Source organism: Carcharhinus amblyrhynchos, chromosome 9 (assembly GCF_965287045.1).
Source record: "Carcharhinus amblyrhynchos chromosome 9, sCarAmb.v2.hapA, whole genome shotgun sequence".
In the NCBI taxonomy this organism is placed as follows: domain Eukaryota; kingdom Metazoa; phylum Chordata; class Chondrichthyes; order Carcharhiniformes; family Carcharhinidae; genus Carcharhinus; species Carcharhinus amblyrhynchos.
In genome coordinates, this window is record NC_137332.1 from 100,448,027 (window position 1) to 100,474,783 (window position 26,757).

A 26,757-nucleotide genomic window follows, 5' to 3' on the forward strand; every position below is an offset into this window, starting at 1 on the left:
AGCTGTGTCCTGTACTGATATTGTCCCTCTCAATGTGTGAGCTGTGTCCTGTACTGATACTGTCCCTCTCAGTGTGTGAGCTGTATCCTGTACTGATACTGTCTCTCTCAGTGTGTGAGCTGTGTCCTGTACTGATACTTTCTCTCTCAGTGTGTGAGCTGTGTCCTGTACTGATACTGTCCCTCTCAGTTTGTGAGCTGTGTCCTGTACTGATACTGCGTCTCCCTGTGTGTGAGCTGTGTCCTGTTCTGATACTGTCCCTCTCAGTGTGTGAACTGTGTCCTGTACTGATACTGTCCCTCTCAGTGTGTGAGCTGTGTCCTGTACTGATACTGTCCCTCTCAGTGTGTGAGCTGTGTCCTGTACTGATACTGTCCCTCCCTGTGTGTGAGCTGTGTCCTGTACTGATACTGTCCCTCTCAGTGTGTGCACTGTGTCCTGTACTGATACTGTCCCTCTCAGTGTGTGAGCTGTGTCCTGGACTGATACTGTCTCTCTCAGTGTGTGAGCTGTGTCCTGTACTAACACTGTCTCTCTCAGTGTGTGAGCTGTGTCCTGTACTGATACTTTCCCTCGCAGTGTGTGAGCTGTGTCCTGTACTGATACTTTCCCTCTCAGTGTCTGAGCTGTGTCCTGTACTGATACTGTCTCACTCAGTGTGTGAGCTGTGTCCTGTACTGACACTGTCTCTCTCAGTGTGTGAGCTGTGTCCTGTACTGATACTGTCCCTCTCAGTGTGTGAGCTGTGTCCTGTACTGATACTGTCTCTCTCAGTGTGTGAGCTGTGTCCTGTACTGATACTGTCCCTCTCAGTGTGTGAACTGTGTCCTGTACTGATACTGTCCCTCTCAGTGTGTGAGCTGTGTCCTGTACTAATACTGTCCCTCTCAGTGTGTGAGCTGTGTCCTGTACTGATGCTTTCCCTCTCAGTGTGTGAGCTGTGTCCTGTACTGATACTGTCCCTCTCAGTGTGTGAGCTGTGTCCTGTACTGATACTGTCCCTCTCAGTGTGTGAGCTGTGTCCTGTACTGATACTGCGTCTCCCTGTGTGTGAGTTGTGTCCTGTACTGATACTGTCCCTCTCAGTGTGTGAGCTGTGTCCTGTACTGATACTGTCCCTCTCAGTGTGTGAGCTGTGTCCTGTACTGATACTGTCTCTCTCAGTCTGTGAGCTGTGTCCTGTACTGATACTTTCCCTCTCAGTATGTGAGCTGTGTCCTGTACTGATACTGTCCCTCTCAGTGTGTGAGCTGTGTCCTGTACTGATACTGTCCCTCCCTGTGTGTGAGCTGTGTCCTGTACTGATACTGTCCCTCTCTGTGTGTGAGCTGTGTCCTGTACTGATAACGTCTCTCTCAGTCTGTGAACTGTGTCCTGTACTGATACTGTCTCTCTCAGTGTGTGAGCTGTGTCCTGTACTGATACTTTCCCTCTCAGTGTGTGAGCTGTGTCCTGTACTGATACTGTCTCTCTCAGTGTGTGAGCTGTGTCCTGTACTGATACTTTCCCTCTCAGTGTGTGAGCTGTGTCCTGTACTGATACTGTCTCTCTCAGTGTGTGAGCTGTGTCCTGAACTGATACTGCATCTCCCTGTGTGTGAGCTGTGTCCTGTACTGATACTGTCTCTCTCAGTGTGTGAGCTGTGTCCTGTACTGATACTGTCTCTCTCAGTCTGTGAACTGTGTCCTGTACTGATACTGTCCCTCTCAGTGTGTGAGATGTGTCCTGTACTGATACTGTCCCTCCCTGTGTGTGAGCTGTGTGCTGTACTGATACTGTCCCTCTCAGTGTGTGAACTGTGTCCTGTACTGATACTGTCCCTCTCAGTGTCTGAGCTGTGTCCTGTTCTGAAACTGTCTCTCTCAGTATGTGAGCTGTGTTTTGTACTGACACTGTCCCTCTCAGTGTGTGAGCTGTGTCCTGTACTGATACTGTCCCTCTCAGTGTGTGAGCTGTGTCCTGTACTGATACTGTCCCTCTCAGTGTGTGAGCTGTGTCCTGTACTGATACTGTCCCTCTCAGTGTGTGAGCTGTGTCCTGTACTGATACTGTCCCTCTCAGTGTTTGAACTGTGTCCTGTACTGATACTGTCCCTGTCAGTGTGTGAGCTGTGTCCTGTACTGATACTGTCCCTGTCAGTGTGTGAGCTGTGTCCTGTACTGATACTGTCCCTCTCAGTGTGTGAGCTGTGTCCTGTACTGATACTGTCCCTCTCAGTGTTTGAACTGTGTCCTGTACTGATACTGTCCCTGTCAGTGTGTGAGCTGTGTCCTGTACTGATACTGTCTCTCTCAGTCTGTGAGCTGTGTCCTGTACTGATACTTTCCCTCTCAGTCTGTGAGCTGTGTCCTGTACTGATACTTTCCCTCTCAGTGTGTGAGCTGTGTCCTGTACTGATACTGTCCCTCTCAGTGTGTGAACTGTGTCCTGTACTGATACTGTCCCTCTCAGTGTGTGAGCTGTGTCCTGTACTGATACTGTCTCTCTCAGTCTGTGAGCTGTGTCCTGTACTGATACTTTTCCTCACAGTCTGTGAGCTGTGTCCTGTACTGATACTGTCCCTCTCAGTGTGTGAGCTGTGTCCTGTACTGATACTGTCCCTCCCTGTGTGTGAGCGGTGTCCTGTACTGATACTGTCCCTCTCAGTGTGTGAACTGTGTCCTGTACTGATACTGTCCCTCTCAGTGTGTGAGCTGTGTCCTGTACTGATACTGTCCCTGTCAGTGTGTGAGCTGTGTCCTGTACTGATACTGTCCCTCTCAGTGTGTGAGCTGTGTCCTGTACTGATACTGTCCCTCTCAGTGTTTGAACTGTGTCCTGTACTGATACTGTCCCTGTCAGTGTGTGAGCTGTGTCCTGTACTGATACTGTCCCTCTCAGTGTGTGAGCTGTGTCCTGTACTGATACTGTCCCTCTCAGTGTGTGAGCTGTGTCCTGTACTGATACTGTCCCTCTCAGTGTTTGAACTGTGTCCTGTACTGATACTGTCCCTGTCAGTGTGTGAGCTTTGTCCTGTACTGATACTGTCTCTCTCAGTCTGTGAGCTGTGTCCTGTACTGATACTTTCCCTCTCAGTCTGTGAGCTGTGTCCTGTACTGATACTTTCCCTCGCAGTGTGTGAGCTGTGTCCTGTACTGATACTGTCTCTCTCAGTCTGTGAACTGTGTCCTGTACTGATACTGTCCCTCTCAGTGTGTGAGATGTGTCCTGTACTGATACTGTCCCTCCCTGTGTGTGAGCTGTGTGCTGTACTGATACTGTCCCTCTCAGTGTGTGAACTGTGTCCTGTACTGATACTGTCCCTCTCAGTGTCTGAGCTGTGTCCTGTTCTGAAACTGTCTCTCTCAGTATGTGAGCTGTGTTTTGTACTGACACTGTCCCTCTCAGTGTGTGAGCTGTGTCCTGTACTGATACTGTCCCTCTCAGTGTGTGAGCTGTGTCCTGTACTGATACTGTCCCTCTCAGTGTGTGAGCTGTGTCCTGTACTGATACTGTCCCTCTCAGTGTGTGAGCTGTGTCCTGTACTGATACTGTCCCTCTCAGTGTTTGAACTGTGTCCTGTACTGATACTGTCCCTGTCAGTGTGTGAGCTGTGTCCTGTACTGATACTGTCCCTGTCAGTGTGTGAGCTGTGTCCTGTACTGATACTGTCCCTCTCAGTGTGTGAGCTGTGTCCTGTACTGATACTGTCCCTCTCAGTGTTTGAACTGTGTCCTGTACTGATACTGTCCCTGTCAGTGTGTGAGCTGTGTCCTGTACTGATACTGTCTCTCTCAGTCTGTGAGCTGTGTCCTGTACTGATACTTTCCCTCTCAGTCTGTGAGCTGTGTCCTGTACTGATACTTTCCCTCTCAGTGTGTGAGCTGTGTCCTGTACTGATACTGTCCCTCTCAGTGTGTGAACTGTGTCCTGTACTGATACTGTCCCTCTCAGTGTGTGAGCTGTGTCCTGTACTGATACTGTCTCTCTCAGTCTGTGAGCTGTGTCCTGTACTGATACTTTTCCTCACAGTCTGTGAGCTGTGTCCTGTACTGATACTGTCCCTCTCAGTGTGTGAGCTGTGTCCTGTACTGATACTGTCCCTCCCTGTGTGTGAGCGGTGTCCTGTACTGATACTGTCCCTCTCAGTGTGTGAACTGTGTCCTGTACTGATACTGTCCCTCTCAGTGTGTGAGCTGTGTCCTGTACTGATACTGTCCCTGTCAGTGTGTGAGCTGTGTCCTGTACTGATACTGTCCCTCTCAGTGTGTGAGCTGTGTCCTGTACTGATACTGTCCCTCTCAGTGTTTGAACTGTGTCCTGTACTGATACTGTCCCTGTCAGTGTGTGAGCTGTGTCCTGTACTGATACTGTCCCTCTCAGTGTGTGAGCTGTGTCCTGTACTGATACTGTCCCTCTCAGTGTGTGAGCTGTGTCCTGTACTGATACTGTCCCTCTCAGTGTTTGAACTGTGTCCTGTACTGATACTGTCCCTGTCAGTGTGTGAGCTTTGTCCTGTACTGATACTGTCTCTCTCAGTCTGTGAGCTGTGTCCTGTACTGATACTTTCCCTCTCAGTCTGTGAGCTGTGTCCTGTACTGATACTTTCCCTCGCAGTGTGTGAGCTGTGTCCTGTACTGATACTGTCCCTCTCAGTGTGTGAACTGTGTCCTGTACTGATACTGTCCCTCTCAGTGTGTGAGCTGTGTCCTGTACTGATACTGTCTCTCTCAGTCTGTGAGCTGTGTCCTGTACTGATACTTTTCCTCACAGTCTGTGAGCTGTGTCCTGTACTGATACTGTCCCTCTCAGTGTGTGAGCTGTGTCCTGTACTGATACTGTCCCTCCCTGTGTGTGAGCGGTGTCCTGTACTGATACTGTCCCTCTCAGTGTGTGAACTGTGTCCTGTACTGATACTGTCCCTCTCAGTGTGTGAGCTGTGTCCTGTACTGATACTGTCACTCTCAGTGTGTGAGCTGTGTCCTGTACTGATACTGTCCCTCTCAGTGTGTGAGCTGTGCCCTGTACTGACATTGTCCCTCTCAATGTGTGAGCTGTGTCCTGTACTGATACTGTCCCTCTCAGTGTGTGAGCTGTGTCCTGTACTGATATTGTCCCTCTCAATGTGTGAGCTGTGTCCTGTACTGATACTGTCCCTCTCTGTGTGAGCTCTGTGCTGTGAGAATTAAATTGAAATGTAAAATTGTGCATAAAAAACAGTATTTGGAGATTGGATGCTTGGATCAGAGTAGAGAAATTGGATGTTTGAGAGAAAGTCGACAGGGCGAAACAAATAGTGAGAGATCACGGAAATGTGAGACCAAAGATTAGATTATTGAATCAGGATGAAGAAATGGATGTCGCTGCTTTTCAGAAATGGGCTGTTGATGTCTGGTTGGTGGAATATCAGAAGCAGGTTCGAAGAAAGAAATGAAACACTGTCGCTGCAAGAGTGAGTCAGAGGCTGGGAATGTGGTGGAGAGTAACTCACCTCCTGGGCGAAAGTGCTATTTCGGAAGTCGATGCATATTCGAAGGGCCGAATGGCCTCCTTCTGCACTACAAGGATTCTATGGTTGATCGATGGCTGAGTTTATTCAGACAACAACTGAAGAGAGGGGGAGGGAGAGGGGAGGGGGAGATTGTTGATGTTCTGTGAATTCTGTGTTGAAGTTGGAAAATTGTGGGTGAACTGAGGCAGTTTGATGCTGTTGTCCGGATTGTAACCGCGGGGAGACAGACCTGGGGCAATGCCATTGAGATGATAGAAAATGAGCTGCGGGATTGACGGTCGTCGGAAGGAGAGAAAGTTCAAATAAGTTTCAAATCGAAACCGGGACTGAAGCGGATCCTCGGCTTCCGGGTGGGAGAAATTAAACAGGAAAATTACAGTGAAATAGAAATTAGTGTGAGTGAAAGGAATTTCAGATTGTGTCCCCAGAATTGAGAAAATAAAACAAGTTTTACTTTTTAAGTTGAAGAAGTTTGGAGAACTTTTGGAATTGAAACACACTCTGTTGGAAACTCCGCCCTCTGTTGTTTCAATGTAACAATCTTCAATGTTTCCTTTTCTGTTATTTGTGAATCGCGGTTTTCCCTTCATTTCAATAACAGACACTAGTGAAGAAAGAAGATGTGATGGAATTTATTTTATCCCCTTTTAAAAGGCACGCTTGTAATATTGAAAAGATCCAGAGTGAAACTTGAAGTGATGTGAGAAAGAATTGTGTGTCCAGATGTGTGTGTGTAAATGTCCTGTTAGTGAATGAGGAAAGGCTGTGTGAATGCTCTGCATTGCTGTTCCTTCAGACCGGCTCCAACTCTGATGTGTTCTCCTGAAAATGGTTAGGTCTAAAGGGGGAGAACAGTTTAAAAGTTTTGAAACTGAAAACTTGTTACCGCGACAATGAAACTCTATTGAAACGGGTGAAACATGTGGATTTCTAATCCAGATACAAATCCACATCTGTCAGAGTGGAGTCCTTTCTTAAATTTTGACGATGTAATTTCGAATTGAGGAGCTGAATTTAAGGTGACTGTTGGTGGATTATTCTTGTGTTTAAAATCTTCATAAAAATCACCGTGGTGAACAATTGGGACTTTATCTTCTAATCCATTTTGCTCCCAGGTTTTTATTCGGAAATATCCAGTTTGAAATGGTGAATCCACAGACTTGAAGAAATATTTTTGTTCTGCTGAAACCGCCATTACTCTGAGAACATTGTAACCCAGTCTCTTTTTGAAATCACAGTGACAGTGAATTCCTTTACCGAACATGTTTTAATTTAGAATTAACCCATTCAGCTCTGAGCAGGATGAGCCTTTTCTGTTGTATAAACTCACACACATCCGCACAGGTAACAATTGTGTCCAATACTGCAAAGTGTAACAATATTTCCAACAGCTACAAGAATTGGAAACTTAGCTGCAGATACCAGTTTGTACAAAGGCTTTGAGATTTCATAGATATTTGTCATTTGTCAAGACAGAGTGCTTGGGAATGTGAGATCTTGACTTGAGTGCACTATCCAATGGAGTTTTTGTTTAGGTATGTTATCAGTGTCACAAGTTGGCTTACATTAACACTGCAACTAACTTACTGTGAAAATCCCCCGGTAGCCACACTCAGGCACCTGTTGCTGAGGGAGAATTTAGCATGGTCAATGTACCGAACCAGCACATCTTTTGGACTGTGGGTGGAAACCCACACAGACACGGGCAGAACGTGCAGACTCCACACAGGCAGTGACCCAAGCTGGGAATCGAACCTGGGTCCTTGGTGCTGCCCCATAGCACTCACTTACAGAAACATGAAAAAAGGGCAGAAGAAATAGGAATTTACAAATTTGTTACATGTGAATTAATATTTTAAAACGTTTAAAGAGAAATTTGCTGGGATTTAAAATGCGCTTTAGCTCCTTTCTATGAATGTTCTGAAGTAAACTATACATGGAGCTGTCTCAATTAGAGATGATTTGAAAAATGTAAGTATCATTTAATCTTCTGCTTAAATAATGACATGTCACCTAAGATAAGGAGCAAATATGTTAGTCCCAGAAATCAAATTCAATGTCAAAAATTTATATTTGTTTGTCAAAATTATCCAGGGCTCCCAGTTCAGAAAGGATGGAAAATAATGGGATGTTTGTCCAAGGAGAGTGATTGAGAGAGAGATGTAGTGTTAGGAAACATACACACTACACACGTATTAGCATCATCATGGGTGTAATCTGGTATTGAGATATATTTTACAGAAAGGAAAATAGTTTAGACTGGTAATTTGCTGACTTACTCTTGAGTGCCCTTGTATAGAGGATGGTTTCTAACCAGCTAGTAAGATTTTTAGATAGAATGTGTTCTCTCAAAAGACAGAATATTAGTAGAGTTAAATGATCCTGACAACAAGGTAACAAGAATCATTTCCACATATGTGAATACAGGAATAAAATCAAACAAGTATTTATGATTTTAAAAACATATATATTGATATTTTAGATGTATCTTAAATGTATTATTCACATCAGCCAAAGCAAGCTCTCACAACGTATGATGGTAAAGGCGAATATTTTAAAACCAATGGCCTGGAAATGTAATATTTAGGGAAAAAATCATATCAGAAAGTTTCATAACTCATAAACAATATTATAAATAAGATTCAGTCACTGTCCACACAGAATAGATATGTTCCTAGACATGGGAGCACATGTCTAGCCATCTTGGCAGTCAGCTGGTGGGAACATCCACTTTGACCTCTACACTAGTGTCTATCGTAACCTGGCAACAGTCAAGTAGCTTTAGCCGAGAAGAGAGTTAGTATCCGGATTTAATGGACGAATGAGATACCATTATGCTGGAAGACACAATGCAGTTGTCTGAGGTACTTGACAAGAAATTTATATTGATGTGTATGTACTAAGTGTAATTGAATTTAATGTCAGCTCAGAATGATTGTTAAGAAAAGACTATAATTGATCTGTTTTTGATTGTATATGCCAGATTTATTGAAGAGGTTTTGTCACTCTGCAACAGAGTTGCTTAATCCTTTGGTGGTCCCAAGGAGCTGCTTATTTTTCTTTTAAATAAATGTTATGTCTTTGTACAGAGATATCTGCCTCTTGAATTTTGTATTGTCTATACTTTAAGATTGCACTGGTCATACCCCACACACCTTGTCCGTGATAGTTTAAAATAAAATGACAATTAAAGCTACAGAAGACTGGATTCAAAAAACTGGCTGTTGCTGAAACCAACTCCACTGAGATCTTGAATCGTAACGGCTGCACCACTCAGACTCAACTCACAGCTTTTGCCTTACAGGCCACACCGCTACTCTAAACAGGCAGCACAGAGCCACATTCACAGGCCGCACTGGACACGGCATCTAATTTGGCCAAATCTTGAGAGAGCTACCCAGCAGGCACCCCATCTCCCATGTCTGGGCAGCACAGTGGTACAGCGGTTAGCATGACTGCCTCATAGCGCCAGAGACCTGGGTTCAATTCCCAGCTTGGACAACTGACTGTGTCACATGTGTACATTCTCCCCGTGTCGGCGTGGGTTTCCTCTGGGTGCTCATGTTTCCTCCCACATTCTGAAAGCTGTACTGTTGAGGTGCACTGGAAATGCTAAATTCTCCCTCAGTGTACCCAAACTGGCACTGGAGGATTTTCACAGTAAGCTTCATTGCAATGTTAACGTTAGTCTACTTGTGACACTAATAAATAAACTGGAAACTTAAACATTTGGTCAGCACCCGCTCCCCTCCTCACCCCTCCCTCCCCACCCCCCTCACCCCATCTATGAACAAAGCCCAAGGCAGCTCTGTCAAATAGGATGCAGCAGTGGGACAAGGCTACAGTGATGCAGATGAAATGTGTACATGAACATTGCACAGTCTTCACCTCGATCCTGCTGGGTCATTTCTGAAGACAGTTAAGAGACAACTGCATTGCTGTGGGCCTGGAGTCACATGTAAGGGAGACGAGGTAAGGACGGCAGATTTCCTTCCTTCAAGGACATGAGTGAACAAGATGGGTTTTTACAACAGTCAGCAATGGCTTCATGGTCATCATTAGACTTTACTTTTTATTGAATTCAATTTCCATCCACTACCATAAATGAATTCAATCCATGATCCCGGGGCTTTATCCTGTGTTTCTGGATTCCTATCCAGTGACAATCCCTCTACACTGCCAGCAGCCCAAAACTCCATATGGAAGTACTGGGCATGTATTACACACCTTGAAGTGTGACGGGTTATCAAAATCAGGAATTACTGCTTGGGGAGGTGGAACTGGATAGGAACACAAAGGTCACCTTCCTGCATCTTCCAGATCTTAATCTGGAATGAGAGGCTGGAATGGTAAAAGATCATTGTGATCCAGCTAAAGAGATGTGCAAAGGACTGATTTCATCTTCACTAATAATCCCATGTGGTAATTTTTTTCTAAAGTCCATATACAAATATCCACCAAATATTCCCATCACCGTCTGTTACCACCTCTTGATGTGCATTTCTGACCTTGCAATGGTCCCTCTGCTGTGGGAGCAGACAGGACTGTCACTCAGCCTCTGCTGTTCTCAGCCAGCCTCTCAGGCCTGAACACAACACCCCGTCCCCAGCTACTGTGGGGACCAGTGGCCTACTGTGACCCTCTTGCCTGCTTGTGCTGATCTACCCTCACAACTTGCCCCACCCCCACCAGCTCAGAGAGATCAACTTCATGACACCCCATTCCCTCCATAATAGCCAGTCCAAACCGCCCCCTGCCCTAATCCTCTGCCATGGCCAGCCCAGAGCATGCCCCTCCCTCCTGCACAGTGGTTCCCCCCAACCACCAGCCCCAATTGGGCACCCTGGTCTGCCCCTCTCCAATAGGCCTGCCCCCTCAGGCCCCACCTTCATGGCATGGCCTGATACCCACTTGGCAGTGCCAGGGTGCTCGACTGGCACTGCCCAAGGGCACCCTCCCTACCAGTTACCCCTGGCGGGGAGCCTCAAGGCCTCTATTTCTACCAGTGAGGCCATTACATCTAATTCCCCATTGGTGGGGGTCAGCTGTGATTCTCACTGGAGAGAATCTCTCCTGGTGAGGCCACAGAGGCAAGTGAACCCAGACGATAACGTCCCAGGCTTGTGAATTCAATACAAAAGATATGTAAATTTTATTTAAATGATTTATTCAGCCTTGCACCGGAAATGGATGTGAGGCTGACCTTGCCGGATGTCTGGTGTGGGTAAGATCGTGAGAGGGGAGAAATCGGGTGTGAACCTGATTTCTCGACTTGCTCACCATATTACCGGCTCACCCTGACCATCAGCCAGTGGGGCACAAAGGTAAGATCACCTCCCGAGACAGGATAAACAGAGTGAAAGTGTTAATAATCATACATAAGTTGCTATTAGAGAAACGACAATCTCTCTTAAAGCTTACCCAGGTAAGCATCAAGGCCTAGACACAAGGAAGGTAAGCCTAGAATAGAGGTTCATTTATTAACAAAGACTACTAAACTGAAAGAGTTCATTAAATTAGACATCTGGAGATGGGAGAGGTATTTGATATCTACAAACCCAGACACAAGCTAGAATGTTACAGATAACTTGTAACAACATTAATTCATAGAATCATAGAATCCCTACAGTGCAGAAGGAGGTTATTTGGCCCATCAAGTCTGCACCGACCACAATCCAACAGGCTCTATTCCTGTAACCTCACGTATTTATCATGCTAATGCCGCTGACACTCGGGTCAAGTTATCATGGCCAATTAACCTAACCTGAACATGTTTGGACTGTTGGCAGAAACCAAAGCACATGGAGGAAGCCACACAGGCACAGGGAGAATGTGCAAACTCCGCACAGACAGTGACCCGAGGCCTGAATCGAACCCTGGTCCCTGGTGCTGTGAGGCAGCAATGCTAACCAATGTGCCACCGTGCTGCCCCACTGTGCCACCTCTATGAGGTCAGCTAACATGATTAAATCTTCATGCTAATTGGATACTATAATTGTTATAACCCAGGTCAGAAACTCCAAGGTATTTTACGAGGTCAGCCTGAACCACAAGTTTTACACTTTGAATTTGGCTGTGGTAAGCATAAAATGTTTCACTTCAGCTATGATTCAAATGACCCACTAGTGAGCTTTTGTCAAACAAAGTTTATTTAAGAATACTGTTAAGAAATAGAATGAAAATTAGCATAATCTTTACTATTACAAACAAGAAAAACACAACCATGATATTGTATAAACCTTAACAACTAAATATACGTTCCAGTACAATAAACATCTTTTAAACAGACATCTACCTCAGGTTTAGCACAGAAAATGAGAATGCGCGCATGGTTTTGCAGCTCAGCAATGCCTGCTGTGACTTTGTCCTTTGGATAGAATTGAAACTCTGGTACCTCAGGCTCATAACTTCCAGCAGACATTGAGGTCGAGATAAAGCGACTGCTGGCATCTAGCCATTAACCAACAAACCACTGACAGCAAAATTTTCACTCCAGGAAGGCAAGAAAAACTGCTGCCAACATAGCAGAATTTCTAATAACAAGGAGAGAGGCACAGAAATACTGTCTTTCAGTTTAAAGTCCAAATGTCTTCTAATTAAAAAGCAGCCAGCAGCCCAAAACCAAAAGTGAAAAACTCTTGTCATCTGACCTATCAGTCATTCTTCCCTCTAACATTTGTAAAGGATTGAAAATTTGTAAAACTCCAGGACATCACAGTCGGCCCAGATTAAAAATAAACAAAATCCCATTTAAATCATTTAAGCAGCAATAAAAGGATACCTAAGCACACAAGTGGGCAACAAAAAAAAAGCTCCCTACAAACAGCAGAGAACATGATTTAAATAATAGATTTCTGAAAGACACAGTACTGTTACATAATTATACAGGCATGTAACAGTGGTGATTATCAATGTATCATATGCATGTTGTAACCTTAATCAATAGTTGTGACTGGATAGAGATAGCTTCCATACCTTGATTGGTATGTTAGTTCCTTGTAATTGTATCTGAAAGTATAACTGCTTCTGCAATTCTGAATTCTGTACTCTGGTTGGCTTTCTAGGATCCTTGCTATATAGCTTGCATATCAAACGGATGTGTGATTTGGTTTAGCTACATCAAGGGAAAAACGTTGTAACAACTTGAAAAGGCTGATCACCAAAAAGCCCCATGACACATGACAGATCAGAATAGCTTAAACAATGTAGCTCCTGATTGAGCAATGCCTGAGAGCCCATCATTTCTAGAATCAGTGCAGGGTAAACAATGAATTGCCTGTGAAGAAGCAGCACTACAAAAGCCCGTGATTCTAAATAAACCTCTTGGACTTTAACGTGATGTTGTGAGACTTCTTAATCCACAATCTGTGAAGCATAAACAGGTCAGATCAGAACAGCTTCAAAAGTGCAGCTCCAGATGGAGCAACTCCTGATAAATGATTGCCACAGTTCCATTCACAGAGAGTCACATATGCAGTGTTTAAATCAGTCCATCACTGTCATTTCAATGAAATCTTCCCAGATTCTTGGATCCACTCTGCCACTGATCTCGGGACTAGTATCCCTGGATTACAAATCAGACGCTGAGGATGAGAAAGAAATACATCACTATAGAGCGAGGCAAACCCAGCAGAGCTGGAACACCCCCAACAAAACCCATCAGATCCACCCAACTCCCACATATACCAGAAGCAAAATCTATCAGACCCCTAACACCTAATACTGCAGAAACCTGGAATAGTACAGGGAGTGTAGGAGTGAAATTAAAAAGGAAACTAGAAAAGTAAAATGAGGGCATGAAAATATCAAGAAACCTCCAAGGATGTTCTCTAAGTATATGAAAAGGAGAAGAAAAGGGTAGGGTCTGTTACAGACCAATAAGGTAGTCCATGTGAGAGGGTGGAGAATGTGGTGAGATTGTGAATAAATACATTCCCAGTGTCTTTGGGAAACAGGGAACAATGCTGATATTGCAGTTAAGGAAGAAGTGTGTGAATTACTGCATCAAATAAACATTGTAACAGAGGATGTATTAACAGACTTTAGAGTTTTAAAAGTAGATAAATCTCCTGGTTAAAAGAAACAAGGGAGGACATTCACCAGGCTCTGAGCATCAGAATCATCCATTCCGGGCTACAGGAGTGTGGAGGGAGATTAAAGGACTGCCAACATTACAGCATGAATTGAAAAGGGAAGAAAAGATAATCTGAGTAATTATACCCCAGTTAGTGTAACTCCGGTGTTGGAAGAATTATTGGAACCAATTTTGAGGAACGTTACAAACCTTCATTTCGGCTCAGCTGAATTAAAATTTGGAACAGGTGAGAAGGAGGGTTGATGAGGGCAGTGGGGTGGATGTGATCAAGAGAGATTTTAATAATGTTTTAGACAAGGTCCCATATGGTGGGCTGGTCAGGAATATAAAATTACACTGAGATTCAACACACATTGACAAATCAGGCCCCAAATTAGCTCAGTGGCAGGAAGCAAAGGGTTAAGGGGTTTTACTGACAGCAAGGCTGTTACCAGTGCGGGTTTTCAAAGCACCCAGCTCTCATGCCTTTGCTTTTTGTAGTTTATATTAATGAATTAGATTCAAATGTAGGGGGAATGATAAAGAACTTTAGAGATGTACAAATATTTTCTGTGTGGGTGACAGTGAGGAGGAAAGCTTCAGACCGCAGGAAAATAAAGATGGTCTGGGCAGTTGGGAAGAACACTGGACAATGGAATTCAATCCAGAGCAGTGAGAGGTGATGGATTTTGGGAGGATTAACAAGGCAAAGGGAATCCCCAAAAAATGGGTGGATAATGAGTAATGTGGAGGAACAGAGGGACCTAGGAGTATGTGTCCACAGGCTGGAAAGGTATCAGGTGATGACAGATTAATAACATGTTTAGGACAGTATATAACATATTCTCCTTTATTAGCCAAGGCACAGAGCAGAGTGATTTTGCTAAATCTGTAAACAACACCAGACAGATGACAGCTGAAGCATTGCAAACAGTCTGGTCAGCACATTACACAAAAGGTGTGATTGTATTGGAGAGAATGCAGAGGAGATTGTTTAATGTGGACAGGACTGGAGAATGTTCTCTGTGAGGAAAGAGCGGATAAGCTGGAATAGGATTCTGTAGAATAGAGGAGGCTGAGGGGAGATTTAATTGAGGTGGATAAAATTATGAGGAGACATGGTAAATAGAGATGACATGTTTACCTGAGCAGAGGGTCAAAAACCAGGGGCACAGATTTCAAGTAATTAGTAGAAAAATCAGGGGGGGAAATGAGGAAGGAGTTTTTCACCCAGAGGGTGGTAGGGACCTGGGACTCACTGTCTGAAAGGATGTTAGAGGCAGAAACTCTCACCACATTGAATCAATTCATGGATGTCGAGATGAAGAGCTGTGATCTACAGAGCTACAGACCGAGTACAGGAAGGTGAGATTAGGCTGGAGAGTTCTTCATTAACAGGCAGGATTACTATGGGCTGAATGGCCTTGTTCTCAATCGTAAATTTTCTACCATTCAACATTCCATCCACACAACACCAGCTAAGCCCATCAGAGCCCCAAACACCAGCTAAACCCATCAGAGCCCCAAACACCAGCTAAACCCATCAGAGCCCCAAACACCAGCTAAACCCATCAGACCCCCAAACACCAGCTAAACCCATCAGAGCCCCAAACACCAGCTAAACCCATCAGAGCCCCAAACACCAGCTAAACTCCCGAGTTCTTCTCCACACCCCAAACATTCTGCAAACGGTCACACTCATCACAAAACACAACGAATATTAAATCCTGTGGGAGTGACAGACCCCAGTGGCCGACTGCAGGGAAAACTCTGGGAATTCTGACTTCCTGTAGGAAATTGAGCAGCTTCGCAGAGGCTGTCCAGGGTGAGATGCTTCTGGATGTCTCGACACCTCAACACCCACAATCTCTCCACCCTCAGACTGTACAGGAGCAGCCGTCTCCAGAAGGCCAGTCTCAAAGCTCAGTGTTTGATTGGATGAGCTGCTCTTTAGTGACTATCCAGTGAGAGACAGACACTGAGCTCACATCCCACCCACCAGATTGTACAGTTAAATCCAGCCGGAATATCCCACTTAGAAAGATCAGCTCCCAATATTTATCAACACAGTACATACCTCAGGAACGCATGGAGGAGCTGGCTGAGGAATCCTCACCATTAGAACCTGTTAAAGGAAGGAGAGGCATTAAAAACTTTTTATTTTTTACAGAGACAGAGACTGTGGATGTGATAAAGAGAGAATGAGAGAGACAAAGAGGGACACAGAGAAAGAAAGAGGTTCTCAGACACATACTGACAGTGACACACACACACACACACACATACACACACACACACACACACAGTGTTTGAAGATCAGCTTACTATTTGCAGGATTGTAGTCGCTCTTCCCTCTCCCTGTAAAACAAGGAATGTTCAGTGAGTAATGAGACTGAGAGAAAATCAGAGACAGAGGCCGGAACTCTTGCTTACACTGAGCCCCTACAACAGAATTCTGAACCTTCATGACACGAGAACCTCACACCCAGCTTCACCTTGGACCCTTACTCTGACCTGAGACCCTCACTCCCACCCTGACCCTGGGCACTTACTCTGACCTGAGACCATCACAGATACTCTGAACTCCATCTGCAATCTGAGACCCTTCCTATAACTCCCCCTTTATCATGAGCCCCTTACCATCCCTATCCCAACCCTGGGGACCTTCCACCCACTCTGTGACCCCCCGCTACACCAACCTGAGACCCACAGCCTGAGCCACCCCCAACCCTGGAATACTCTCCCAGAATCCCTCCCCCCCAGTGAGGGGCTGCTATTTTCCCTCCAATTCCTACCTTTCTTCTTGTAGATGACGACAGCCACAATGAGAGCGATGAGCACGAGGACCCCGACCACAATCCCGACAGTAACAGCAACCTGGGAGCGAGACTTTGGTTCTGTTAGAGAGAGAATCAGAGAGACTGAGTGAATCAGGGAGAGGGAAAAGTGATCATCGGAGAGAGAGAGAAAGAATGTGAAAGAGTGGGAGAAAATGAGAGAGAGAGAGAGAGAGGGCTAGCATCTAAGACTGAACGAGGGAGTGAACGAGAGATAGAGAAAGCTCAGAAAAACAGAATGTGAGAGTAAGGGTGAGAGACGAAGAAAGAAAAATGAGAGTGTGAATCAGAGTGAGAGCGAATCAGGAAACACAGAATATTTGACATAGAAAATGGCCTTTCAGCCCATCCAGTTGACGCTGGTATTTATGTTCCACCTGAGCCTCCTCCCATCATTCCTCATCTAATTCAACCATTTTAACTCTGTTCCCCCTCCCTCATTTGCTTGTCTATCTTCCCCTTAAAATGTTCAGTTCAGCCACTCCCTGTGGCAGCGAGCTCCACATTCGCATTACTCTTTGGGTAAAGAGGTTTCTCATGAATTCTCCATTGGGTTTCTTGTATTGATGGCCACTGGATATGCTCTTCCCACAAGAGGAATACTCTCAATGTGTCTGTCTATGAAAAACCTTTCATAATTTTGAACTCCTTGATTAGATTAACCCTCAGCCTTCTGTTTTCCCGAGAGCAGAGACCCAGCCGGTTAATCCTTTCCTGAGATATCCACCCACTCATTTCTGGAATCATCTCTGTAAATCTTCTCTACACTCTCTCCCCTGACTCTATATCCTTTATATGAAATGGTGACTGGAATGGCACACGGTCTTTAAATGTGGTCTAACCAAGGATTGGCAATAACATCCCTGCTTTACAATTCTATTCCTCGATAAGTAAAACCTGGTTTTTGATTGTATTTTGTTTATTGCCTAACCTGTAACTGTATGTTTACTGATTGGTGTATTTGTACACAAAGATCCTTTGTTTCTCAACCCTCCCTATTCACCGTTAACTGAAAAAATACCTCACGTTTATCTGTGCTGAACTTTATTCACCAACTATTTGCTGAAGTTTGTTCATGTCCTATTAATTTATTCCAGTTCTCCTCAATATCAAATAATTCCCCCAATTTGGTGTTATCTGCAAATTAAGAAATGGTGTTTTTAATTCCAATATCCAAGTTATGGAGTGTAAGTTGTGAATAACAGTGATCCCAACACTGATCCTTGTGGAATGATGGAGGAGCCCAGAACATCAGTGCAGAAGATAAAACCAAAGTATTCACAGCAATCTTCAGCCTGAAGTGCCAAGTGGATGATCCATCTCAGCCTCCTCCAGTGGTCCCCAGCATCTCAGATACCAGTCTCCAGATAATTTGATTCACTTCACGTGATATCAAGAAATGGTTGGAGGCACTGGATACTGCAAAGGTAATGGGCCCTGATAACATTCCACCAATAGTACTGAAGACTTGTGTTCCAGAACTTGCCGCTCCCCAAGCCAAGCTCTTCCAGTACAGTTACAACACTGGCATCTACCCAACAATGTGGAAAATTGCCCAGGTATGGCCTGAACACAAAAAGCAGGACAAACCCAACCCAGCCAATTACTGCCCTATCAGTCTACTATCGATCACCAGTAAAGTGATGGAAGGGGTCATTGACAGTGTTATCATGCAGCACCTGCTCAGCGATGCCCAGTTTGGGTTTCGCCAGGGTCACTCAGCTCCTGACCTCATTACAGCCTCGGTTCAAACATGGACAAAAGAGTTGAATTCCAGAGGTGAAATGAGAGTGACAGCCCCTGAAATCAAGGCCACATTTGACCGAGTGTAGCATCAAGGAGCCTTAGCAAAACTGGAATCAGAAGGGGCAAACGCTCCGCTGGTTGGAGTCAGACCTGGTACATAGGAAGATGGTTGTGGAGGGTCAGTCACCTCAGGTCCACATCTCAGCAGGAGAACCTCAGGGTAGTGTCTGAAGCCCAACCATCTTCAGCTGCTTCACCAGTGACCTTCCCTCTATTATAAGGTCAGAAGTGGGGATGTTCGCCAATGATCACACAATGTTCAGCACCATTCGTGACTCCTCAGATACTGAAGCAGTCCATGTTCAAATGCAACAAGATCTGGTCAATATCCAGGCTTGGGCTGACAAGTGGCAAATAACATTCGCACCACACAAATGCCAGGCAATGACTAATCACCAACATGAGACACTCTAACCATCCCCCCTTAACATTCAATGGTGTAACCTTCACTGAATTGCCCTTCTGTCAACATCCTTGGGGTTACCATTGATCAGAACCTCAGCTGGACTCACCATATGAACAAAGTGGCTGCAAGACAGGTCAGAGGCTAGGAATACTGTGGCATATATCTCACCTCCTGACTCCCCAGAGCCTATTCACCATCTACAAGGCACAAGTCAGCAGTGTGATGGAATACTCCCCACTTGCCTGGATGGGTGCATCTCCAACAACACTCAAGATGCTTCCAGGATCCAGGATAAAGCAGCCCACTTGATTGGCATCACATCGCTAAACATTTAATCAGTCTACCACTGATGCTCAGTTTCAGCGGTCCGTACTATCTACAAGATGCACTCCCGCAATTCACTGAAGATCCTTTGAAAGCATCTTAAAAGTACATGATCACTTCCATCTAGAAGGACAAAGGCAGCAGACAAATGGGAAGACCACCACCTGCAAGTTCCCCTCCAAGCCACTCAGCATCCTGACTTGGAAATATATCACCGCTCCTGCGTGGTCACTGGGTCAAAATCCTAGAATTCCCTCCCTTACAGCACTGTCACTACCACCTTCTCAAGGACAACTGGGGATGGGCAATAAATGCTGGTCAGCCAGCAACACCCATGTCCCACGAATGAATTAAAAAATTTCCACTTTGTCTCTCCGAATAACTCCCTTTACTCACACTCTCTGCTTTCTGTCCCAAAGTCAGTGAGTGATCCATTCTGTCACTCATCCCCTAACTCCACTTGCTTTGACCTTGTCAATCAGTCCATCACAAACCCCCTTTTCTATTACATTTGAAAAACTATATGACATTATATCTGTTACATTTCCATTGTCTATTCCCTCTGTTACATCCTCAAAAAATCTGCTAAGTGGAGTAAAACAACATTTTCCATTTCAAAATCCATGCTGAATATTCATTGTTATAATATTTGATTCCAGATTTTCATGAATTGTCTCCAATAGAAGGAATTCCATTATTTTTCTGAATACTGATTTTAATCTGACTGAAGTAAACTTCTAGGATGCACTGGGTCCTGTCCGACTGTAATATTTGATTTATTATTGTCACATGTATTGGTACACAGTGAAAAGTATTGTTCCTAGGATATACTGGGGCCTGTTTATCCTCTAATATCCCAGGTACACAGTGTCCTACCTCCTGTAATATCCTATGATACACTGGGTCATCGCATATAGTAATATCCCAGGACACACCCTGCCTTACCTATTGTAATATCCCAGGACACACCAGGCCCTGTCTACCCTCTAATATCCCAGGCAAACTGGGCCCTACCTCCTGTAATATCCCAGGATACACCAGGCCCTGTCCACCCTCTGATATAGTAAAAAGTCTGACAACACCAGGTTTTAGTCCAACCTATTTATTTGATAATATACTCACAAGCTTTCGAGGGGACTGCCTCTTCGTCAGGTGAATGGAGAGTTCTGGCCTCAGACAGAGCATATAAAGCACAGACAGTTTAGAGATTACTAAAACCTGGTGTTGTCAGACTTTTTACTGTGTTTACGCCAGTCCAACGCCGGCATACCCACATCATGACTACTATCGACCCTCTGATATGCCAGGCACACGGTGCCCTACTTCCTGTAATATTCCAGGATACACCAGGCCCTCTAAGGCTGCAATATCTCAGGATACACTGGGATTTATTCGACTGTAATATCCCAGGATACACTGGGTCCACCATACTGTAATATCCCTGAACACCCCAGGTGCAGACTTACTCTAATGTCCAATGGTACACCAGGCCCTGTATGACTGTAATAGCCCATGATACACAATATCATGTCGTACTGTAATATGATGTGGATGTGCCGGCGTTGGACTGGGGTAAACACAGTAAAAAGTCTGACAACACCAGGTTTTAGTCCAACCGATTTATTTGATAGTAAACTCACAAGCTTTCGAGGGGACTCCCTCTTCGTCAGGTGAATGGAGAGTTCTGGCCTCAGACAGAGCATATAAAGCACAGATAGTTTAGAGATTACTGATTAGAATGTGAATCTTTACACCTAACAAGTCCTAAAGTGGCCGACAATGTGAGTGGAAGGAGCACTGATCACAGGTTAAACAGATGTGTATTGTCTCCAGACAGCACAGTGAGTGAGGTTTTGCAAACCCAGGCAAGTCACGGGGGTTACAGATAGTGCGAAATGAACCCAAGATCCCTGTTGAGACCGTCCTCATGTGTGTGGAACTTGGCTATCAGTCTCTGCTCAGCAACTGTGCGCTGTCGTGTGTCGTGAAGGCCGCCTTGGAGAACGCTTACCCGAAGGTCAGAGGCTGAATGCCCGTGACCACTGAAGTGTTCGCCAACAGGAAGGGAACAGTCTTGCCTGGTAATTGTTGAGCGATGTTCATTCATCCGTTGTCGTAGCGTCTGCATGGTCTCCCCAATGTACCATGCTTCGGGACATCCTTTCTTGCAACGTATCAGGTAGACGATGTTGGCCGAGTTGCAAGATTATTTATCGTGTACCTGGCGGATGGTATTCTCACGTGTGATGATGGTATCCGTGTCGATGATCCGGCATGTCTTGCAGAGGTTGCTGTGGCAGGGTTGTGTGGTGTTGTGGTCACTGTTCCCCTGAAGACTGGGTAGTTTGCTGTGAACAATGGTCTGTTTGAGGTTGTGTGGTTGTCTGAGGGCAAGAAGTGGGGGTGTGGGGATGGCCCTGGCGAGATGGTTGTCTTCATCAATGATATGTTGAAGACTCCGGAGAAGATGTCGTAGCTTCTCCGCTCCTGGATGACGAAGGGTACTCTGTCCACCGTGTCCCATGCTTGTCTTCTAAGGAGGTCGGTGTGACACATCGGAACTGTTGATTGATGAGTCAGGCGCCATATCCTGTTCTTATGAGGGCATCTTTCAGTGCCTGAAGGTGTCTGTTGCAATCCTCCTCACCTGAGCAGATCCTGTGTATACAGAGGGCTTGTCCATAGGGGATGGCTTCTTAAACGTGTTTAGGGTGGAAGCTGGAGAAGTGGAGCATCGTGGGGTTATCTGTGGGCTTGCGGTACAGTGAGGTGCTGAGCTGACCATCCTTGATGGAGTTGCGTGTGTTCAAGAATGCAACTGATTCTGGGGAATAGTCCATGGTGAATCTGATGGTGGGATGGAACTTGTTGATGTCATCATATCGTTGTTTCAGTGATTGTTCACCATGAGTCCAAAGGAAGAAAACGTGATCGATGTATCTCGTGTATAGCATCGGTTGAAGATCCTGAGCAGTGAAGAAGTCTTGTTCGAGCCTGTACATGAAGATTGGCATATTGAGGTGTGAATTTGTTCCCCATGGCTGTTCTGTGTGTCTGGATGAAGAACTGGTTGTTGAAGGTGAAGACATTGTGGTCCAGGATGAAGTGGATGAGTTATAAAATTGCATCTGGAAACTGGCAATTGTCGGCGTTGAGTACTGAGGCAGTTGCAGCAATGCCGTCATCGTGGGGAATGTTGGTGTAGAGTGCCGAGACATCCATTGTGACGAGGAGTGTCCCTGGCTTATCTGCTTCATGTGTGCTGAGTTTCCGTAGGAAGTCCATAGTGTCGCGACAAAAGCTGGGGGTTCTTTGTACAGAGGATTCCTTAATGGGATCTTGGGTTCATGTCACACTATCTGTAACCACCATGATTTGCTTGAACTTGCAACATCTCACTTGTTCTTCTGTCTGGAGACAATACACATCTTTTTAACCTATGCCTAATCCTATCTCCGCTCACATTGTCTGCACCTTTAAGACTTGAATCGCAGGTGAGCTGAAAATTCCTGAATTCTAATCAGTATTCTGTAAACTGTGTGTGCCTTTATGTGTCCTTCTCTGATCAGAATTTTCCACACACCTGATGAAGGAACAGTGTTTTCGAAAGTTGGTGGGTTTACTATCAAGTAAACTGGTTAGACTTTCACCTGGAGTCGTGAGACTTCACACTGGGCTCTGTCATACTCTAATATCCCGAGTAAACCAGGCCCTTGTGTCCAGTGACATCCGAGGATACACTTGGCCTTGTGCCTACTCTAATATCACAGGATACTCTGGGCCCTGACCAACTATAGGGTCTCATGATACACAGAACCCTGTCGCACTGTAACGCCCAATAACGCAATGGGTCCTGTATCCCAGTTATTTCCCAGCACGGACCGGGCCCTGTCGTGCTGTAATATCCCAAGGTACACCGGGCCTTATCCATCCTGTAATATCCCACAACACACTGGATCCTGTTGCACTGGAATACAGCAGGATACAGTGGGGTATGTTTCATATCAAATCCATGGACACACAATTATTTCCCTCCAAAGGTGATGCCATGATATTTCACACATTGAAGGTTAATATTTATTTCCCTCTTTCTGTATCCCGGGCCTCAGGCTGTCCTGGGCTGACAGCTCAGCACTGACCCTCCCTCCTGTGATCCTGCTCTGAGGCTGGGTCCTCTCTAACAGTGAGAAACAGTCTTACCGTAAATCACCACCAGTGTCTCCTTCATCCCGCTGTGTTCCACCCGACAGGAATACTCAGCCTGGTCCTCTGGATCAAACTCGATCCATTTCCGGATCTGGTAGGTGCTGTCGTGATTGGGTAAGATCCCAGTGGACAGAGTCTCACCAATCACCACTCCGTCTCTCCACAGATTCACCTCGATGGCTTGAGGGTAAAACCCGGTGACGGCACAGGATAGCCGGTTAGAATCACCCAGACGGGTAAAGGACACGACGGGGGCAACTGAGAGAGAAAGAAAGAGGAGTCAGTACAGGAACCTCGAGAAGAGAGGCCCGGCATCACCCTCTTCACCGACTGTCACTCCTCCCCTCACTCACCGACTCTCACTCCCCCCCTCACTCACCGACTCTCACTCCCCCTTCACTCACCGACTCTCACTCCCCCCCTCACTCACCGACTCTCACTCCCCCCTCACTCACCGACTCTCACTCCCCCCTCACTCGCCGACTCTCACTCCCCGCCTCACTCGCCGACTCTCACTCCCCGCCTCACTCGCCGACTCTCACTCCCCCCTCACTCACCGACTTTCAATTCACTCTGTCCGTACTCGAGGTATTTTCTCAGCCACTCGATACACTCCACCTCCAGGAAATATTTCCATCGCTGAATGTCATCAGTGTCCCGGTTGCATGTGTTTTTAATACTCTGTCCCCAGGACACCGGAGTCTCCCACACCATGTGATCCTTGTCGAAGCTGAAAAAATCATGTCCGTCCCACCCTAAATGGATGAATCCACTCGCGGTCCCATCATCCCTCAGGTCACAGCCAGTCAGCACCTGGAAGACATGGATCCCTGTGGATCACAAACACAAACAGCCAATCAGATCCAGCCTCACTGGGAGATCTCACCTGACAGCCAATCAACATCAACTACACTTCCCCGTTCCCCTCCCCCACTCACACAGCCAATCAGAGCCAGCCTCAATCCCTCCACACATTCACAGCCAATCACATTTCCTGTCACATCTCCAATCGCAGCCAATCAGCCTCTGGCTCCCGGTTCCTGATCCACTCTGGGTTTCTCCTCATTCCCACCTGGATCCCCGGGTGCTGGGAGAGTGAGCACTCACCTCCTGTCTGGTTGCTGCGGGACATGAGGAGCAGAATCCAACGTTTAAAATCCACCTCCTGATCCTGTGCGAGGGACTTCTTCCTCTCCCAGGATGCCGGACCCTCGCTCTCCACCATCCACTGCTCCCGGGGGGTCGGCTCCCTCCGATCACTGTCGTACATAACAAACTGGACACCGTCCACATAACCGACACCCACAAACTCCGGGAGACCCGGGATCGGAGTCATTCCCGTGAAGAAATACCGGAGAGAGTGAGAGCCTGAAATAGAGAGAGAGAGAATTCAGGATATACACCCTAAAAACACCAACACCCTCACACACACACACACACAGATCAGGGCATGAACCCCAAAACACTGATTCCAAACCGAAAGCAAAACCTCCACCCAGCCTGGCATTGCCCCTCTCACACCCCATCACTCACTGACCCAGGGTTAATACCCCAGTACCCAGCCTGTCATTGCCCCTCTCACACCCCATCACTCACTGACCCGGGGTTAATACCCCAGTACCCAGCCTGGCATTGCCTCTCTCACACCCCATCACTCACTGACCCGGGGTTAATACCCCAGTACCCAGCCTGGCATTGCCCCTCTCACACCCCATCACTCACTGACCCAGGGTTAATACCCCAGTACCCAGCCTGGCATTGCCCCTCTCACACCCCATCACTCACCTGCAGACACCTCTCCACACAGAAGGACCAGCTCTATCAGTCCAATCATTGCTGCTTCCCTCATCTTGGGGAAACGTTTGGAGGAAACTCTTTTTCGAAGAAAGGTCACTCCTTCTGTCTTTCCCTGCTCACACTGAGCCTCAATCTGACTGGACACAAATTAGGACTGAACCAATCAGAATAAAGAGATTCAGTGAGTCATCAGTCTCCGGCAGAATAGAGAAAAAACAGGTTGAGAAATTGCGTCAATGTTGAAAACTGTCCAATCCGCTAAATATAGTTGGTTATCTCACGGTGGAACAGTGGTTAGTTCTGCTGCCTCACAGTGCCAGGGACCTGGGTTCAATTCCAGCCTTGGGTCACTGTCTCTGTGGAGGTTGCACATTCTCCACGTGGTTTTCTTCTGGGTGCGCCAGTTTCCGCCCACTCCAAAAATGGGTGGGTTAGGTGAATAGGCCATACCAAATTGTCCTTTAGTGTCCCAAGATGTGTGCATCCGGGGATTAGCCATGGTAAATATGTAGGGCTACAGCGATAGGGCCAGGTGAGGGTGCTCTGTCTTAGAGTTGGGCTGAATGGGCTCTTTCATCAGTGACCAGAGTGAATGAACTGAAAGGAGTTTGATACAAGGACAGAGGGTAGGACATTTGAGCTAACCATTCTGAGAGAATTTGCGCTGTGAGAGAATTTGCTCTGAAACTTGTAATTAAAACGTGTACGATAAGATGTGGTGAAAATGTGTACGATGAGATGTGATGAGACCAGCATGATTAACCATGCTACCTAATGTAATTAGTATAGAAATCAGACCAGCATGATCAATCAAATCAATGTATGTTACCGAATGTAATTAGCTATCATCAATGAATGTAAACAATAGCCACCTTGGGGAACAATGATTGTTGTTCAGTTACTCAACTCAATGTGATTATGGCTGAAAGGAAAGAGTGAAGTAAATATGTTCTCTTCACTATTCAGTCTAAGCCAGTTAAGCCATGATTGTTGTACAAGCAGAACTGCCTGGGTGACTAAAAAGATCAACCTTGCGAGGAAGATAAGGATCTCGAGATATGGAGTTGTCGTGAGCATAAAAAGACTGTAAGCGAACAGTTCGTCGGATGGTTCCGGACATCCCGGCTTTATTGTCTTGTACTAGAGAATAAAGTCTACTGCTTGGAAGATCAAGACTCAGACTCTCTGTTCCATACGGCTAAAATCATTTGTTGTCCTGGGGAACCACAACACCATTCAATCAGATCATCACTGATCTGAACTCTAGTTTCTGACTATAACCCATATCCGTAGATATCATTACCCAATAAAAATCTATCACTCTTACATTTTAAAGCTCCAATTGCTCACAATTTTTGGTGGAGAGACTGGATGTGGATTCCAGCCAACTGAATCATTTTAACATTATAAAAAGATCGCCCCTCAAAATTTTAACTCTCTGAAATAAAAAAAACAAGTTGATACAATCCTTCAAACTTTATCTTTTAGTTTAAAAACTCTTTCCTCTGAAGTGAATCTCTCCAGAGAGATTCGTTATTGTCCAGTGTCAGTGTTGAAGAGTTGGGTGTAATATTTTTGCATGAATAGATGACTGGTTAATAAAAACATAAGAACAAGGAGCAGGAATAGGCCACCTGACCCCTCGAGCCTGCTCTGCCATTCAATAAGATCACGGCTGCTGTTTTTGTGGACCCAGCTCCACTTACCCACCTGCTCACCACAATTCTTTGACAAAATTCCCTAAATTAGTTTTCCCTCAAATGTGGAATGCCATAAGCATAGATAAGGGTCATGGGTGGAGCGGGGACTCGTTATG

The 26,757-nt window shown here is 45.7% G+C and overlaps 2 protein-coding genes across 2 annotated transcripts in view; both read right to left on the reverse strand.

Moving 5' to 3' along the window:
• LOC145348144 (class I histocompatibility antigen, F10 alpha chain-like) overlaps positions 1-26,757 on the reverse strand; it is a gene marked incomplete at its 5' end in the record, with an annotated part of 81,354 nt that overhangs the window by 21,137 nt on the left and 33,460 nt on the right. The gene's annotated exons all lie outside the window — the stretch shown is intronic.
• Positions 11,629-25,019, reverse strand: LOC145348143 (class I histocompatibility antigen, F10 alpha chain-like). Its single transcript, XM_080196308.1, has 8 exons — positions 24,930-25,019; positions 24,252-24,512; positions 23,702-23,974; positions 23,139-23,402; positions 16,361-16,462; positions 15,891-15,923; positions 15,643-15,690; positions 11,629-13,074 (listed from the first exon to the last, which is right to left on the reverse strand). Exons 1-7 carry the CDS (start codon positions 24,991-24,993, stop codon positions 15,644-15,646), a joined length of 1,044 nt encoding a protein of 347 aa, XP_080052434.1. The 5' UTR covers positions 24,994-25,019; the 3' UTR covers positions 11,629-13,074; position 15,643.